The sequence below is a fragment of the Protomyctophum bolini genome (genome assembly GCF_963924005.1).
Source record: "Protomyctophum bolini genome assembly, chromosome: 13".
Classification (NCBI taxonomy): Eukaryota; Metazoa; Chordata; class Actinopteri; order Myctophiformes; family Myctophidae; genus Protomyctophum; species Protomyctophum bolini.
In genome coordinates, this window is record NC_137874.1 from 21,803,937 (window position 1) to 21,819,665 (window position 15,729).

Below are 15,729 nucleotides of genomic sequence, written 5' to 3' on the forward strand. Positions count from 1 at the left end.
CGCAACACCACACAGGATAGGTCCTGGTTAATGCTGCCGTTCACACTCACATGGACAGATGCAAAGCTACAGTCTACCATTCATTGTAAATGGAAGCCAGCGACATGAAGATGCATCTGATGTTTGTAGCTACTGGAAAAGCTACAAAGACACTGTGTAGCTTTGCATCTGTGTATCTTTTGCCCGTGTGAACGCAGCATAGGGCACACATTTATGCGGAGTGTGTGTGCGCGTCTCATTCATTGTATCTGGTTGGATGACCCTTGCTGGTCTATACACAAACAATGAAATCCATAAAGCAAAAAGGCTATTATGATTCCATCATAGTACTGGCAAATAAGAAAATACAGTTTTGAGCACATTTTGAAGTTGTGTACAGTATGTGTCTATTCGTGTGCCAGTGCACAATGGGCTGAACATATGACAATACATAGTATTACTGTAATAAGCACATAAGCATTTCTAGCAGGTTGATACATACAGATGATCACAAGGGCATTCGCACTTGCCATTGGTTACATAGGGCACTCACGAATGCCCACCCATGGCCGATAATATGTTCATCACATATCAATGCCTCAACCGTGGCCGATAAGAGTTCCTTCCACAGTGATGATGCACAATTTTTTGAAATACACCATTAGGATTGTGTTGTGAAATAAATGACTTAAACCAATACCTTTGTCCTCCTTGATGGTGAGCATGGGAAGAGCATAGATGACCTTGTAAGAGGTAAGAGGGGCACTCAGAGCACAGCCCAAAATATCCTGGTGAGAGAGAAAGAGGCTTAGAACCACTCGTACAAATCATATCCGTTACTGAATGAAATCTTCACTGACAGAGCCTCGTGCACAACCTAATATGCAATATGTCATGCAGCTGGGAGCTACCATTTAGATATACTGATTTCAAAAGTAAATAAAAAAAAAAGACAAAAAAAGACAAAAAACATCTGCAGTAGTGCTGGGCAATAGTGACATGAGATTAGATACTGTGTGATTTTGCATATTGTAATATTATGATATGGCGAAAATGTTTTCCTGTTTTTAAGGCTACATTACAGTAAGGTGGTATTGTTATATTTTCTAAACTTCCCTGACTGTTTCTAGTTGTTCTATCATTTCACTTTACCCATTTAGTTATTATATAGCCATTACAGATGATAATTTATAAATAAATCTCATTACCTAAGTAGTGTGTGAAAGAAAGAACCCATAGGCATCCTCACAATATCGTCACAAAATCGATATCGATGTATTTGGTCAAACATATTGTGCCTAATCAGGCCTAATCGGCAGGAGAGAGCATTAAGTGCAGAGTTAACAAGCCACTGAAGCCAGATACCTGTCCCAGTATCTCCAGAACCACTGGAACCACCCCGTCCTCCTTGGTGAAGCCCTGGTAGCACATGTTTCTGGCAGACCTCATGGTGCTGATGAACACGTCTCCTTTGGCCGTCTCAAAGGCGATGTACTTCATGTCCGGTCTCACCCAGCAGTTGGTCTGGCCGAACATGGTCTCTGGCCTCATGGTGGCTGCCACCAGGTAGATGTTCTTTCCTTTCAGAGCGCTGAACGGAAGCAATGATGGTGATAGTGTCAAAGGTGCAAGTGTTGTTGACCACAAACTGTAGCGTCCCTATTCTGGGCAGTTCACAATAGGTGAACATTCAGCAAAAGTTACCATTCGTGTTGTGAGTTTGTAGATTGGCTATTTTCGTCAACGAGATTTAGCGTAGAGGGGGAAGGAAAAGGTTAGGGACCAATACTACCGATCCTGGTTAAAGTATATGTGGTTTTAGGTGGTTAATTCAATGAGATGAATTACTTTAAAGGTAGAGTAAGTGATTTCACTTAATTCAAATATCACTTATTTTTTTGTTTTGTTGTGATAATCCTCTCTACTATAGAGTGTGCTGACCATATAAGGAGTTCCTCCCTGTCCCCAGTTAACCCCTGGGGGTCTAAAAACCGTAGGTTTCGTTTTTGACTCTCTATCCTGATTGGACGAAGGCTTAGGTCCCACAGCCAAAAACGAAACCTAAGGTTTTTTGAGTGAAATCACTTACTCCACCTTTAAAGGGCATTCTAACTGTCCATTCTAACCTATCTATTCCAACTATCCCGTTTAAGCACATTTCAAGTATCTGCAAAGGTTGTACAGGCACCTCACATATCAATTTGATTTCAAAGGGAAGTATTTCAAAGTATTACTTTTATTCTCTAGAATATGACAGCACACGTATAAATGGTACAATCATGTGCAATAAATCTTACAAGCCTTAAAACTTTCAAATTCAGGCATATACTAGATTTATTTTAAACTTTTGGCTCCTAATCGGCTTTTACAAAAACACAGCAACCGTTTTGACGGGTAAACGTAGCTGCAGGTAATTGTGGGTGTGTTTCATTGTGGTGTTTAAAGGGACTAGTCCATACTAGTAGCACACAATAACAATCACACAATGATGCCAGAGTGAGCTTTTATACCTGTCCAAATGGCAGGTACAGTATAGAGCATGGCTTATAGAGCATTCAATATTTTAGCCGTGACGTGAGCGTTCCCTCCAGAGATACTTCCGGGTCCTACTTTTGTGTCGCTCCATCTCGAAAGTGATGGAAAAAATAGTCTATGAACAGGTTGAAAAGTATCTTGCCACTAATAAATTGTTGTACGAGTTCCAATCTGGTTTCAGAACATCCCACTCCACTGACACATGCCTTCTCTATTTGAGCGACCACATCAAACACGAGGTGGATGCTGGAAAATACTGCGGCATGGTCATGCTGGACCTCCAAAAGGCTTTTGACACCGTGAACCACTCCATACTGGTTAACAAGCTTAAAGCTATTGGTTTTGATAGCACATCAGTGAGCTGGATGCAATCCTACCTGGAGGGGAGAGAACAGATGGTGGAAGTGAACGGAACACTGTCCCCCCCCCTCCCAGTGAGCTGTGGCGTCCCACAAGGAAGCATACTAGGGCCTTTACTGTTCCTAATATATGTAAACGACATGACTTCAGCTTGTGACTGCAACTTGTTCCTGTTCGCAGACGACTCAGCACTGCTGGTCTCGGACAGGAACAAACTGCAGGTTGAAAAGACCCTCAGCTCTGAACTCGGTAGAATCTGCACCTGGCTCGCTGATAACAAACTATCCTTACACCTGGGAAAAACTGAATCCATTCTCTTCGGATCAAATAGTAATCTCAAAAAGGCAGATGGCTTCTTGGTTAGAGTTGGTGATGATATTATCACACGGAAGGATCAAATTACCTACCTAGGTTCCATCCTGGAGGCCAATCTTTCCGGTGATAAGATGGCCACCAACGTAATCAAAAAAGTCAATCAAAGAACAAGATTCCTCTACAGGATCTCCTCACTGGTCGACAAAAACACCTTGAAGACCTTAACAGGAGCCCTTGTACAAGGTTTCTTTGACTATGCATCCACCTCCTGGTACCACAGCACCTCAAAGGCCCTTAAAACAAGGCTCCAGACCTCCCAAAACAAACTGGTCAGGCTCCTACTTGGCCTCACCCCCCGAACCCACCTCACCCCTGCCCACTTTGACAGGCTGGGATGGCTTAGGGTCGACGACAGAGTACAGCATCTTGCAATGGGTCTGGTCCACAAGATTAGATACACCAACAAGATACCCATGTACCTGTCTAAATACTTCCTTAATGTAAACGAAGTCCACACCCACAACACCAGAGGGAGTGCAACAAACCATGTACAACCCAGATTCGGCACAAACAAGGGACTAAATTCTTTTCGCTCCTATGCGACCAAAATGTGGAACGCCCTACCAACAGTCATTAAGACATGTGAATCCCTTGGCTCCTTCAAAACTGCTCTCAAAGGGCACCTACGGATGGCTGCAATTCGAAACTGGCCTCTGTAAAAGCTGAATTTGTATCTGGATTGTACTATGTTTTTGTATGGACGTGGTGTTGGGTGCCTGCACATATGCACACATGGCATCAACGCATGGTGTTGTGTGCAGGCGCCCTACACTCTGTCTTTGTACTATGGATTGTACTATGTCTTTGTATGGACGTGGTGTTGGGTGCCTGCACATATGCACACATGGCATCAACGCATGGTGTTGTGTGCAGGCGCCCTACACTCTGTCTTTCGTTTTATTTTATTTTATCCCCCTGTTCCCCTCACTGTATATATACTTTTTTTCCCTTTTCGCTTCCTATATGATGAATTCCTGTTCTGTTCTTTAACTACATAGAAGTGTCTATTTGTTTGTCTCTAAATGTTTTGATGAATTGAACAATGTGGACCCTGTTGTAAACAAGTGTAAGGCTTAATTGGGTCGTCCACTCACAGTTAACAGTCTTTGTATTGAGTTTGTGCTTGAAATGTACTGTAATTCTGCAAACTGTTAATAAAGATTTCAATCAATCAATCAATCGCTTTTGTGTCCCCATAGAGTTATACTGTGACGCTCCGTCGGACTAAATCTGAGACGAAAACAACCACGAAAGTCTCATTTTACCGCTTTCCTCGCAACAAAAAAGCTGCTGCTCTCCCAAATCTGGCTGTGACAGGCCGTCTGCCCCACACTGGATACTATCGCCATTTTATTTCATTGTGTCAACTAAATCCTCATTAATTGCAAACTAGATTCAACATACTCAAACCGGCACACATTCTGAATATGCCCCAGAAATATTGTACTGAGCAAATGGACTGTTACTTCAATAAATAGTCTTTATTGTCTCCACATCATATATTTTCTTTGTCATGGACACTAGTACAAAACATTAATAATTGTACTCGAGTTGGAAGCATTAAGACCCATTTAACCCTCAATGGCTTCCTTTCTGAAAAAGAAGGTCATTGTAAAAAGATTCACGCGTTTAGATATTCAATTTACAATGAGATGCGGACGGGAGCTGGTGCCACTTGGACCCGGATGTAACGTAGCACTACAAAATGACTTAAATCGGACTTAAATACAGAATAGAGAGGCCATAGTGCATCAGCAGAACTGCACTGTTCACTGTTGGTCTTGATATGTGGTTTGTACTAAAACAAGAAAACAGAAAGCTAGAGGAAAAGCTAGTATTGTCAGAGCATATCCTGAAAATAAATCAATGCTACTACTATCAGAGCAATCCTGAAACTAAATCAATGCAAACCCCTATCGGAGCATCCTGAAATTAAATCTATGCAACTACTGTCAGAGCATATCCTCAAAATAAACCCATGCTACTACTGTCAGAGCATATCCTCAAAATAAATCCATATGACCAAGAACACTGAGAAAGGAGCAAGAATCTCTCTGAATGATCTCCCGCCTCCATCCAATAAATGCCATTCCTCCTGAGAAATGCATTACAGAACAGGGCTCAGTCTGCACCTCCAGCAAATTCTGCAATCAGAATCAAATTTCTTTCCTGTGCTGTAAACATGTTATAGTTATTACGCAGCTAGGTTGAATGCTTGATTCTGATTGGGCAATCACGGCGTTCAGCGATCTGTTATTTCTTGATAGCCATTTCTTCACTTTACAGTTATAGGACCACAACGGAAACAAGTCCCCAGGACTTTTTTGTGTTATCTTTTTAGCCCAAATGCCTGACTGTACCAAATGCTGTTAACATCTGTCTAATAAAGTATTCATTCGATCGTCCAAACCCATTTTCAACCTATCTGCATATAAGTGGTACTCACTACGCTCAACCTCAGTTCAATCTATATTATACATATAAGATGGCACCAATTCTGTCTACTCGCTTTGTGTCTACCAGTTACATCATCAGTAGGCAGAGTTTGGTAATTTATTTATTTTTGAGGGGCGCTAGCCCCTTCTATATACAGCTTTTCTCCCCACACATCTCATATTTGCCATTGACAATGAAAGGAGACATTAGGTCATAAGTCCCTCAAATATGACATACATTTGTGGCAACACAAACATTACATGCCATTGACAATGAAGGGAAAATGTACACCGCTCACTTCACACGGATGTGATTTTATATTTATTCTTAATTAATGTCAGTATGAGTTTCTATTCGCTTGGAATCCCCACCGATGATGTCAATGGTAGGCAGGATTAAGAACTGTCCACAGTCCACCAATGAGAGACGCAGAGTGAGTACAGAGAAATTGTGCACTGGTAAGGACCAATAATTATGAAGATATGGTTGAAAATGGGTAAAGTGCTCCTTCAAGAAGCTGTGAAATAAGTAGTATAATTGAGCAGTGACCCAGTGACCCCTTCAGGGGGATCAGACCCTGTCAGGGTTCATTTCTCAATAATGAATGGCTCACTGTTCATTATCCCTTACATACTGTGGATCCCTGACAGCATTTTCACACAGCATTACCTTTTAACTGCACAGTCGCAGGTGGAATAAGATATAATAGCTTTAGAAGCCAATTAAATGAGAAGGCAAACAGTTTGTTACCTGCTATAGAATACTTTGGTCTTGAATTTAGCTGGGTAGGGCTCAACAATCTTCATCTTGATGAGAGTGTACTCTTGTGGTCCAACTCCCTAGAAATGGAGGGTGGGGGAGGCGGTGTTACCATCATAGATAGAGCACAAATCTTTGCCCAGCTTAGTTCCCTTTTCTGCATTTTAACAAAAATAATACATTTGGCAATGGCTAGCCTTTGTGAATATTGTAAAAGTGCTTAGTGGAAATTGGCATATACAGACATACATTGCTGTTGTTGCCACCCACAAACTAGAATCCAGGGTTTCAGTAGCCAAAGATACAATACCTCTCCAGTCTGCCTGTCATGGTCCATGCACGGCTGTCCATCCTTGGGCGAGTAGATGGTGTACCTGCAAAGGGTCAGTGAATGTCAAAGCCTTCAGAAATGCAACATATGCCACATTTAGCACAATGTGTCGCGACGTGTTATAAGCAAAGGAATGTACAGGGTACAATTGACAATGGTGTACAGGTAGAAAGGTAATAAGAAAATGTCTTATCTGACCTTTTGCCAAACTTGATCTTCCCCCTCTCCTTTAGAGTCATGAACTGCCATCTGACGAAGGAATCATAGAAGGGGTTGACATCTGTGGTGATGAACGAACGCCTCCAATCCACCTGAGAGAAGAAACATGATGTGATTCAGCTGAGGACGAGCAACCCGTTATCAACTTATTATACTAATTATAGCAATGGTTCGTTTTTGGCCCGGTTTCCCAAAGGACACCTCTTACACCATTTCAACTAGTATGTGCCCTACCCTACACCGGGTCTACATTTCTCAATTTAAGAGTAGGTAGGGGTTATACTGTATTAGCATAATCTACCATACAGACTTAGATTTTATTCATTAAAAGAAGTCCTGGATTAGAGCTCTAACTGAAACGAAACACTTCTTTCAGCAAAGAACTGAATGTAATTGGTCATTAATATTACCAATTAGAAAGTGGAAATGTATTGCAAAGAAATGATGATAAAACTCAGTGGAAAGAAATATTGAAATGAAAGGAAGCACATACTGTACTACACATTATGCTTCAAATTACATAATAGATATAGGGATGAAATCATAAATTGATTGAAGACTAAATTGATCAAATTTCAATTTGAACAAAATCAAGTTAATTAGTCAATCAAGAGAAAGAAATTAATAATTTGTATAATAAAAGTCAAACACAAGGCAAGCTAAGAAGGCTGTCCTAAAGCTAAACCTCTGATAATTGGTGCCATCTACAGACCCGCAGATCAAAATGATTGTGTAACAGGTATAGGAAGCTCGGAAATTATTTTGGTAGGGAACACAAACACTAACATTCTGCAGAATCGACTGATTCCGTAATGTGCAGCACATTCAGCACTTCCATCAAAATAATTGACCTCACTATAATAGACCTCACTATAATAGCTGGAAGCGTTCTTTTTCAAGAAACGCATTCATTTGAAATGTTAAGGTTTTCTGAAGGTTTGTTAGACTCCAGCAGTCACTTTACCTTGACCCCCATGTCTTTGAGGTCTTTGATGGCCAGAGGAGGAAAGTAGTCCAGCCAGTGTTCAGCGTTGGCAAACTTGACAATGTCTTTGTCCGTCAGCCCCAGGGATTTCATGATGTCCCACTGGAACTTGGCGCCGCCAGCCTTGGCTGTTGCTTTACTCTGACAGAACCAGAGAGAACACAAGAGATGGGTCTTCAGAACAATGCAAATTGGATATACTTGGCATGCCTGGCATGCTGCCTCAGAGACAGAAAGGGGACCACGCGGATGAATGCACAAAATGCTGTGTTAAAATAGCCGTCAATGCTTATTAAAGCCTAAGGATTACGAGATTGGTTTTCCACACCAGATTAATTCAAAGTGTCAGGTGCGTTGTTGATCACACTAAATATTCTGTATTAAACTGACTTTCACAGATGTCTCTGCAAATATAAACTGTGATTGATTTTGACGTATTTGGCAGAAGCCACCCTACGAGCCCAAGAACAAGAGTCTTTGTATGTAAAAGTGTTCATGCATAAAACACATGTAAGGTCACCATTCCCTGATCATCTTAATAATGTAAGCCAATTAACAGCTAACTTTTGACTCAATCGTGTAGAAAAAAAACGTTGTCTTTTTTATGACCACATACATGCATTCATCACCCGATAGGAGACACCCTATCCAGAACAAAAAAAATTGTTTACATGAGGTTTTCAGAAGTGTAATAAAAGACGAAATTAGAACCCAACTGAAATTACAGAAAATAGCAAATCTGCAAGCTCACAATGTATCACTTCACACCACGTTGTGGGCTTTTAGTTCTGCTATTTTCATTACCCCAGATTTATTAGATACTTTAATTTTTAGGGCTGGGGTGGTATAGTATGGTGGTATGGTTTAGTTACAGCAGTAATACATCACTGAAACTGACGGTATCATGTTATCTCCAAATATGTTACAGTAAAGGCAAGAAACCAGTGAAAGTGAGAAAAGATGAACGTGCATGTATGCGGGCATACAAAGTGGCCCAACATTGATCTATGTACAGCAGAGAAACTGTATTACGAATGACCAATCATTAGTAATAAAGTTATAAAGTTTTTCTTCATCATCATACAGGGTCACTATAGTGAAAAGGGGGGGAAATAGTGAAAATATGTAGATCTGCTATTTTCTCTCATTTTCATGTTTATCACCTATAGTGAATGACACCATAGGAACGCTAGGTTGAACGTGGTTAACAGAAGCGTAATTAGCCCTTCGCTAAGTCCCTTCCAAACCCGTCCTTGTCCAATAGGCACGTTAGCAGCGAGGAGACATGGCAAGCTGTCCTTCTCCCCCATTGAGATGCATGTTAAATTACAGGGATTTCCCCATATAAGAAAATCGATAATTTTAGTCGAAAGACCTTCAAAATGTAATCTAAATCTAGTCAACCAGGCCTGCAGTATGCTTTGCACTGGATAAATGTGCATGATATTATTTCAATAAACTAGAAATACGAAGAAATGACAGAGGGAGAAACAGTATGCAACAATCCACTTTAACGACCGTCCGATAGGAGTTTTCATGCAATGCATGGTCAGACTACGGTGATTAGTATTATTGCCATCACCTGGGTGGCTGAGTCGTGTAACATCCCCGACACGAAAGTTTGCCCAGCATAGCAACGGTTGCTAAACTATATGGATTGGCATTGGAGAATCGCTTTTTGGGGTGGGGTTTAGCGAATGGCTAACTGTTCTAACTGCTGATGATTATCTTAGGCCCAATCCCAATTCCTCCCTTCGTCCTGGCCCTTAGCCCTTGCCCTTGCTTATGCGCGTTCACGTGAGGGGGAAGTGTTATCTCAATTGTCTTTGGATGGAGGGGTAGGGCCAAGGGCGAGGGGTAGAATCCCCTTCGTTTGAAGGGATGTCTCGACGGGACTTAAAACGGAGCAACATCACTGAGGGCTGAAAGGCGGACGAGGTAAGAAGCCTTTTATGTCCTTTATTATGGAAAAATATTATAATAACCAATATTATTTGAATGTATTAACAATCTGCATCGCCAAAAATATCGCAATCTCTAGCAAAGGTTAACGTTACCTCACGTGAACTAACGATATGATACGGCGTTGCATTCATACAACGTTACCCATTCATTTGGCACCGCCGGTGCGCCGGTGATACAACTCGGATGCAAGCTAGCTTATTAGCAGGCATCAGTCCGACCCCCCAGACCACGATATGTTAACATTTGGAGCTCTTAAAAGCCGTGAAATAGCCTACTGTACCTACATAACGCTGACGCTGCATAACGTTGGCTACTCGCTGCAGTGATAGCTATGGTTTTATCATGACCAATGTTAAGCTAATCCCCACAAGTTGCAAAACTTACATAACTAATTAGCAATGCTTGTTGTTTTTTCCCCCAGGCAAACCAGCTATGGAAACAGATTGCAAGCTGCTGTGCAGACTGTACATTGGATGGAGATGAATCACGATGGCATTTTCATTGATAGAAAGTTACTCTGTTCTTAATGATATTAAAAACAATGACCAGTGACCACAGCCCCTTCTTTCTATACTGTAAATAGTTTTTCCTTTTTCTAACCCTATATCTGTACCCATGCTATACAAACTGTTAATACAATAATCAATGAATCAGGTACAACTGTTGAGCAGGTGTCAGAATGAGCTATATCTAGCTGAATTACATTCTGCATGGTGGGCTACCAACATGAGACAAAATTACAATATATTTATTTCATCATAACCTCAGCAATGTTATATTTACGTTCCATCTCTACAGCTTAAATCAAATGGAAAGCAGTTTCCAAAGTGGGTTATGGGCTAAATGATAGTTTGTACACTCAGAGTTAATTGACATTGATATTACAAATAAATTGGGGGTCCTAGAGACAGAAATGCCATCAAAGTTTGGGGACCACTGGTAGTGAACTTGCAGATCAGCTATATAACAGGTTGTATATCAATATCTACAAGGGAGTGAAGGGACCTTCAATATTTAGGGACGTTCCAATTCCTAGGGGGATGATTTATCTCCCTACCCCTTGACACTCATTATGTAGGGACAAGGGGAAGGGGCAAGGGCTGAGGGGTAGGGTTAAAAAACGAATTGGGATTGGGCCTTAGTGTTCAATCTCACCTTCTTTCCCTTGAATTTGTCCTTGATGATGATTTCATCAGCAATCTCGGGCTTCTCCTCCTCCTCTTCCTCCTCCTCTGGGAACTGTGGAGGGTTTCCATACACCTCCATCTCTCTCTTCAGCTTGTCTGCACAGGCCTGGGTACACAAGAAGATGGAGACATTAGTATTGTTAGGGAATTGGAGAGGGCCATTCATTAAAGTATATAGCCTCCGTACTGCCATAGGGGAAGAGGTTTGGAGGACCGTTTCGATTTCTAGTGAGTGAGTGAGTGAGTTAATGAATGAATGAAAATCAATGATTCATTTTCTTGTTGGAAAGCTTTTTCTTTTATGTAAACCTCATCTAGCCAAGCTGGTGAGTTAGGAATACCAATCACAATATATAGACATTATATTTACTGTCTTTTAAGAAAAAGGTTATGAATTGTTTTGATGTTTTGTGACTAATCATGCCATGCCTTCAGTATTTATTAACCATCTAAACCACAATTTCATAAAGATATCTTGCAATAACTTGATTCAAACTACTGGACCACAACGATGGCATCCTGATGACAGTCCCTGAAGGCATGAACAATTTTGCCTCAATAAATGATTACTTTATCTACAAGTCAATATACCACTAGAGTATTATTCCTTTGAAGTAGGGATGTTAATAGTTCAATGGTTCAATGGTTAAGAAATTATTAAATTAATCTTAACAATTAAATCGAAAATACTGTGGTTCCATCATTGGGCGGTTTTCTGTTAATGTAATGGTGTCTGCCCAGTGCCCACTCCCCACTCCCTTTGGTAGCCACAGAAACGTCTCTGCTTGTGCAAGTGATGTGACAGACAAGACAGTGCACTTTTCATTTAATTCCTCATAAAGGATGCCATTGCCTGGCCCTGTATCTCAAATGGTCAAATATACTGTATATTTGATTAAGGAATATAATATGCCTTTTGTATTCTTTCTGTATAGATCAGCAAAATGTAGATTTTCATGTTAGACATTGAGGGAAATTAAGATTCTCTGATAAAATAAAAACAAAAAAAACGCTGCTTATTAAATAACCGGTTTATCGATCGATAAGGTTATCAATTAATGAATCGAATTTTGAAGCTATTATAAAAGCCAAGGAATTTTAATCTAGTATTATGTTTAAGTACACCTGCAGTATTGTGACTATGCACTATGCAGTGGAATGACAAACAAGACTCACTTTGATGGGCATCCCTGTGCAATGCAGCCCAAATGGAAAGAGACATTGCTTCCCTTTCATACGCTGGTATCCAACACCAAACTGTAGAGCATAGAGGGCAGATACACGTTAGAATATAGTGAATCCACATGAGTCAGCAGTAGCAGATCTACATCACCATCTCTAACTAGTTAAAGATGATCGGAAGCAAATACTGACTAGTTGTGGATTAAAATGCGTCTTTTGTTGCCTGCCTAAAAGCTACAACCTTATTTGAAAGAATATGTACAGTAGAGGCTTTGATTTGTAAAAATAGTAAAAAAAAATAATAGCCTATATACATCTGTGTGATATCACTTTACATCGCTTTGAGGCTCGTGAGGTGTGGCTGTGAATGTCGTCGGAGTTGGCAAGCCGTGGAGAAATATGTTATTATCACACATTTCCACATAGTACTTGACATTATGCACATACTGTAGTACTTGACATTATGAAATTAGGCTACCCAAAGCAAGTGCAGCATAGCCATAGCCAATGAAAACGATCATGTGTGGTTCACATAACTTTACAATAACAAAATAATCACATTTGTCAAAGGGGATAGCATACACACAAATATACTGCCATCTTTATTGTCGTTCAGACACCATTGTAATTACCTCTCTCCATCAGGGGAGGGAGACAGCAGATAGCTCTGGGATTATGAATCATTGTAAATCGATTCTAAGTGACCTTACCTCACACTTGGACATACTGAATGTGTGGCCTAGATGCAGTTTTCCATTCATGTATGGGTAGGGGAAGGTGACAAGGTACTTATTTTTGCTGTGGTACACAAAAAAAAGTGAATAAAAATTGCAACAGTTAGACAAAAAGAAAATTTTAGAAATATGAGACACCACTCATGTTTTAGCATAAGAAATATAGCTACCATTTAAAAACTAAACATATATCAATAATATCATAATTACTTTGTGCTTTCTCCAATAGTGGTTGGTGCATCACACTCAAAAGTCTTCTCCTGTTCCCATTTCTGTTGGATCTCCACCTCGATCTTCCTCAAAAAGTCCAACTTCGCTGTACCCTTCCGCTCCTAACATGCAGAGGGGAGGGTGGAATTGGAATCAGCATGGTCGTCAGTCGTCGCCACCAGAAATCCAAATTCTCAAGATACTTTATAAGTCAAAAGCCTGCTCGGATAATAGAATACACAGTAAAATGTGTACACTCTCCGAGTTGAATTAAATGATGATTTCCCATTGTAGAATAACTGAGAACTATGGCTTTAAAGCTAAAAACAAGTAATCATCAAACTCAAATGGTTGTCATAGTTTGGTCTGGGCAGGACCTCTAGATACTATCGCCATCTAAAAATCATGGCTCTATGGACTTTATAGCCAGAAAGTTGCTCATAACATAACAGATTTATTTATTTATTTATGAGACAAAGAGGATAACCCAGGTGTAATATTGGTGAGTTTAATGCCATTTAATAAAATCAGATGACTTTTCCGTTTCATGAATGGGCTGTCAATGGAACATTGATTGATTGATTGATTGATTGAATACTTTATTAGTCAGAAATATAAACAGCACGAGGTGCAGTCAGACATTAAGGCCAACAGGATGACATAAAAAGGTCCCTGGGACTTGTTTCCACTATGTTTCCAGTTCCTATCAACATAGCATAAAATAAATCACACTCGTGTGACGTGAGGGGCGCCCACATGTTACGAGACATGAATGCAGTGTGTTATTGTATAAAACAAAATCAGTCACAGGATTAAAAATATTGGCCACATGACAAATAATGTAACGCCAGGCATTGGGAAAAAAATCACACTTGTGTGAAGTGAGCTGTGCCTTTGGTGAGCTGATCTGCTGCGCCCACTATCAACTACATACATGACATCATAGAAAATGATTTTGCCATTGTCCATAGGGGGGCACACAAAAAGCCACAAGTTGGAGTGGTAAGCACCACTCAAAAATTAAACAATAATGTTATTCAAAATACAAAACATATGTACAAACTACAAAGGAGAAAAACGGAAAACGTCAGCAGTGCACCTCCACCTGATCCTTTCTATGGGAAATTGCATTCACCTCCTCTTGTGGTCAATACATTTTTTCAGATGCCTTGGATGAAGACTATCATAGATGTATTTTATTGATTCTTATTTCTTACATGTGAAAGTTAAACTCAGACTCAATAAGATAGTCTTGATCCATGGCTAGTTGTATAGGCTAGTTTTGAAAGAATGCAGTGATTTACCTTCTTTTAATGGATGGTGTCAGGGCATGCCACATTTTGGTAGCTGAGGAGTAGAATGAGACTTTTCCCATGTTTGTTTTATATTTGGTTAGCCATGGTTCACATGACGCTCGTACTATCATGACACTCATGTTTCAGGGCAAATATTTGGGTAGCTTTCTACTTTGCAGTCTAATAGCCGATAGCGTCTAAACTTAAAGTTGCTTGCAGCTAGGGGGCCCCATGGATCCTTGAGGTCCCCATGCAAAATAAATTAGTAGTTGTTGAATTGAACTATATATCCATTCTTGTGTAAACTAGCTGTAGGCTATTCAAATCAGTTTCACCACCACTATGTTCTTCGTGAGAACATTTATCAAGCATAATGAGTCAAGTCCAGTTGGGGTCCATGCATACAAAGGACCCAAATGGAAATGTGGGTTTAATGCTTTTAGCATCCTTTTGTATGGAACTGTACTTCTGTGCTTTTTTGCAAACTGTTAATAAAGTATGCAATCAATAATTCAATCGTGTCATGATAAAGTTTAAAATCCTAGAGAGAGTATAGTTAACAGCTCATACTATAGTATATACACACATGCTTTGAGTCTGTCCAGCTGCTGCTGCAGCATTAGCTAGCTAAGTTAGCATGCAATGTTATGTTATCTTAACAGCATGGCTACGTCAACCTAACACGTTTGGAGTGGCAGCAAGTGACACTGATGACATGACATCTGCCGGCTATAACCTACCGTCATTTTGATCCTGAAACGTTGAGTTGCTTTGCTGTCGTTTTAATTCTCATACAAACACACAAGAAGTTGTAACAGTTGTAGTGACAAACCCACGCGATGGCAGCAGGCAGTGGCACCGGTACTCGGCTGATGACATACGCCGGCTAGTCGGCTACGCACGGGGCAAAGCCCACGCGCATTGACTTCTGGGAAATGTAGTGTATGCAGTCAGTATATGTATACTTTTATTACTTTACGCCCTCCCTCGACTCCCTCTCTACTCCCCGTTATATAATTTAACCAACTAGTAAAACATTCCATGATATTTAGCATTTTTTCGTAGATTTGTATAATTGTCATTTGAAACGGAGGCCGGGGCATTGCATCGGCGTTGCGACAGCGCCGCTCGCAACGCGTTGCCATGCCGTAAATCGCCTCATCCCGACTGCTGCGAA

General features: G+C 40.5%; 1 protein-coding gene across 1 annotated transcript in view; it reads right to left on the bottom strand.

Annotated features, from left to right (window-relative positions):
* The window catches only part of lars1b (leucyl-tRNA synthetase 1b), a 42,535-nt gene extending 27,108 nt beyond the window's left edge, over positions 1-15,427 (bottom strand). The window contains exons 1-11 of the mRNA XM_080780095.1: positions 15,293-15,427; positions 13,258-13,379; positions 13,024-13,111; positions 12,308-12,388; positions 11,100-11,237; positions 7,959-8,120; positions 6,974-7,086; positions 6,755-6,818; positions 6,436-6,524; positions 1,345-1,570; positions 680-767 (exon numbers count right to left, since the gene is read on the bottom strand). Coding sequence (XP_080636221.1) covers positions 680-767; positions 1,345-1,570; positions 6,436-6,524; positions 6,755-6,818; positions 6,974-7,086; positions 7,959-8,120; positions 11,100-11,237; positions 12,308-12,388; positions 13,024-13,111; positions 13,258-13,379; positions 15,293-15,298 — 1,177 coding nt within the window. The 5' untranslated portion in view covers positions 15,299-15,427. The remainder of the gene's footprint in view (positions 1-679; positions 768-1,344; positions 1,571-6,435; positions 6,525-6,754; positions 6,819-6,973; positions 7,087-7,958; positions 8,121-11,099; positions 11,238-12,307; positions 12,389-13,023; positions 13,112-13,257; positions 13,380-15,292) is intronic.
* Between the last annotated feature and the right edge of the window lie 302 nt (positions 15,428-15,729).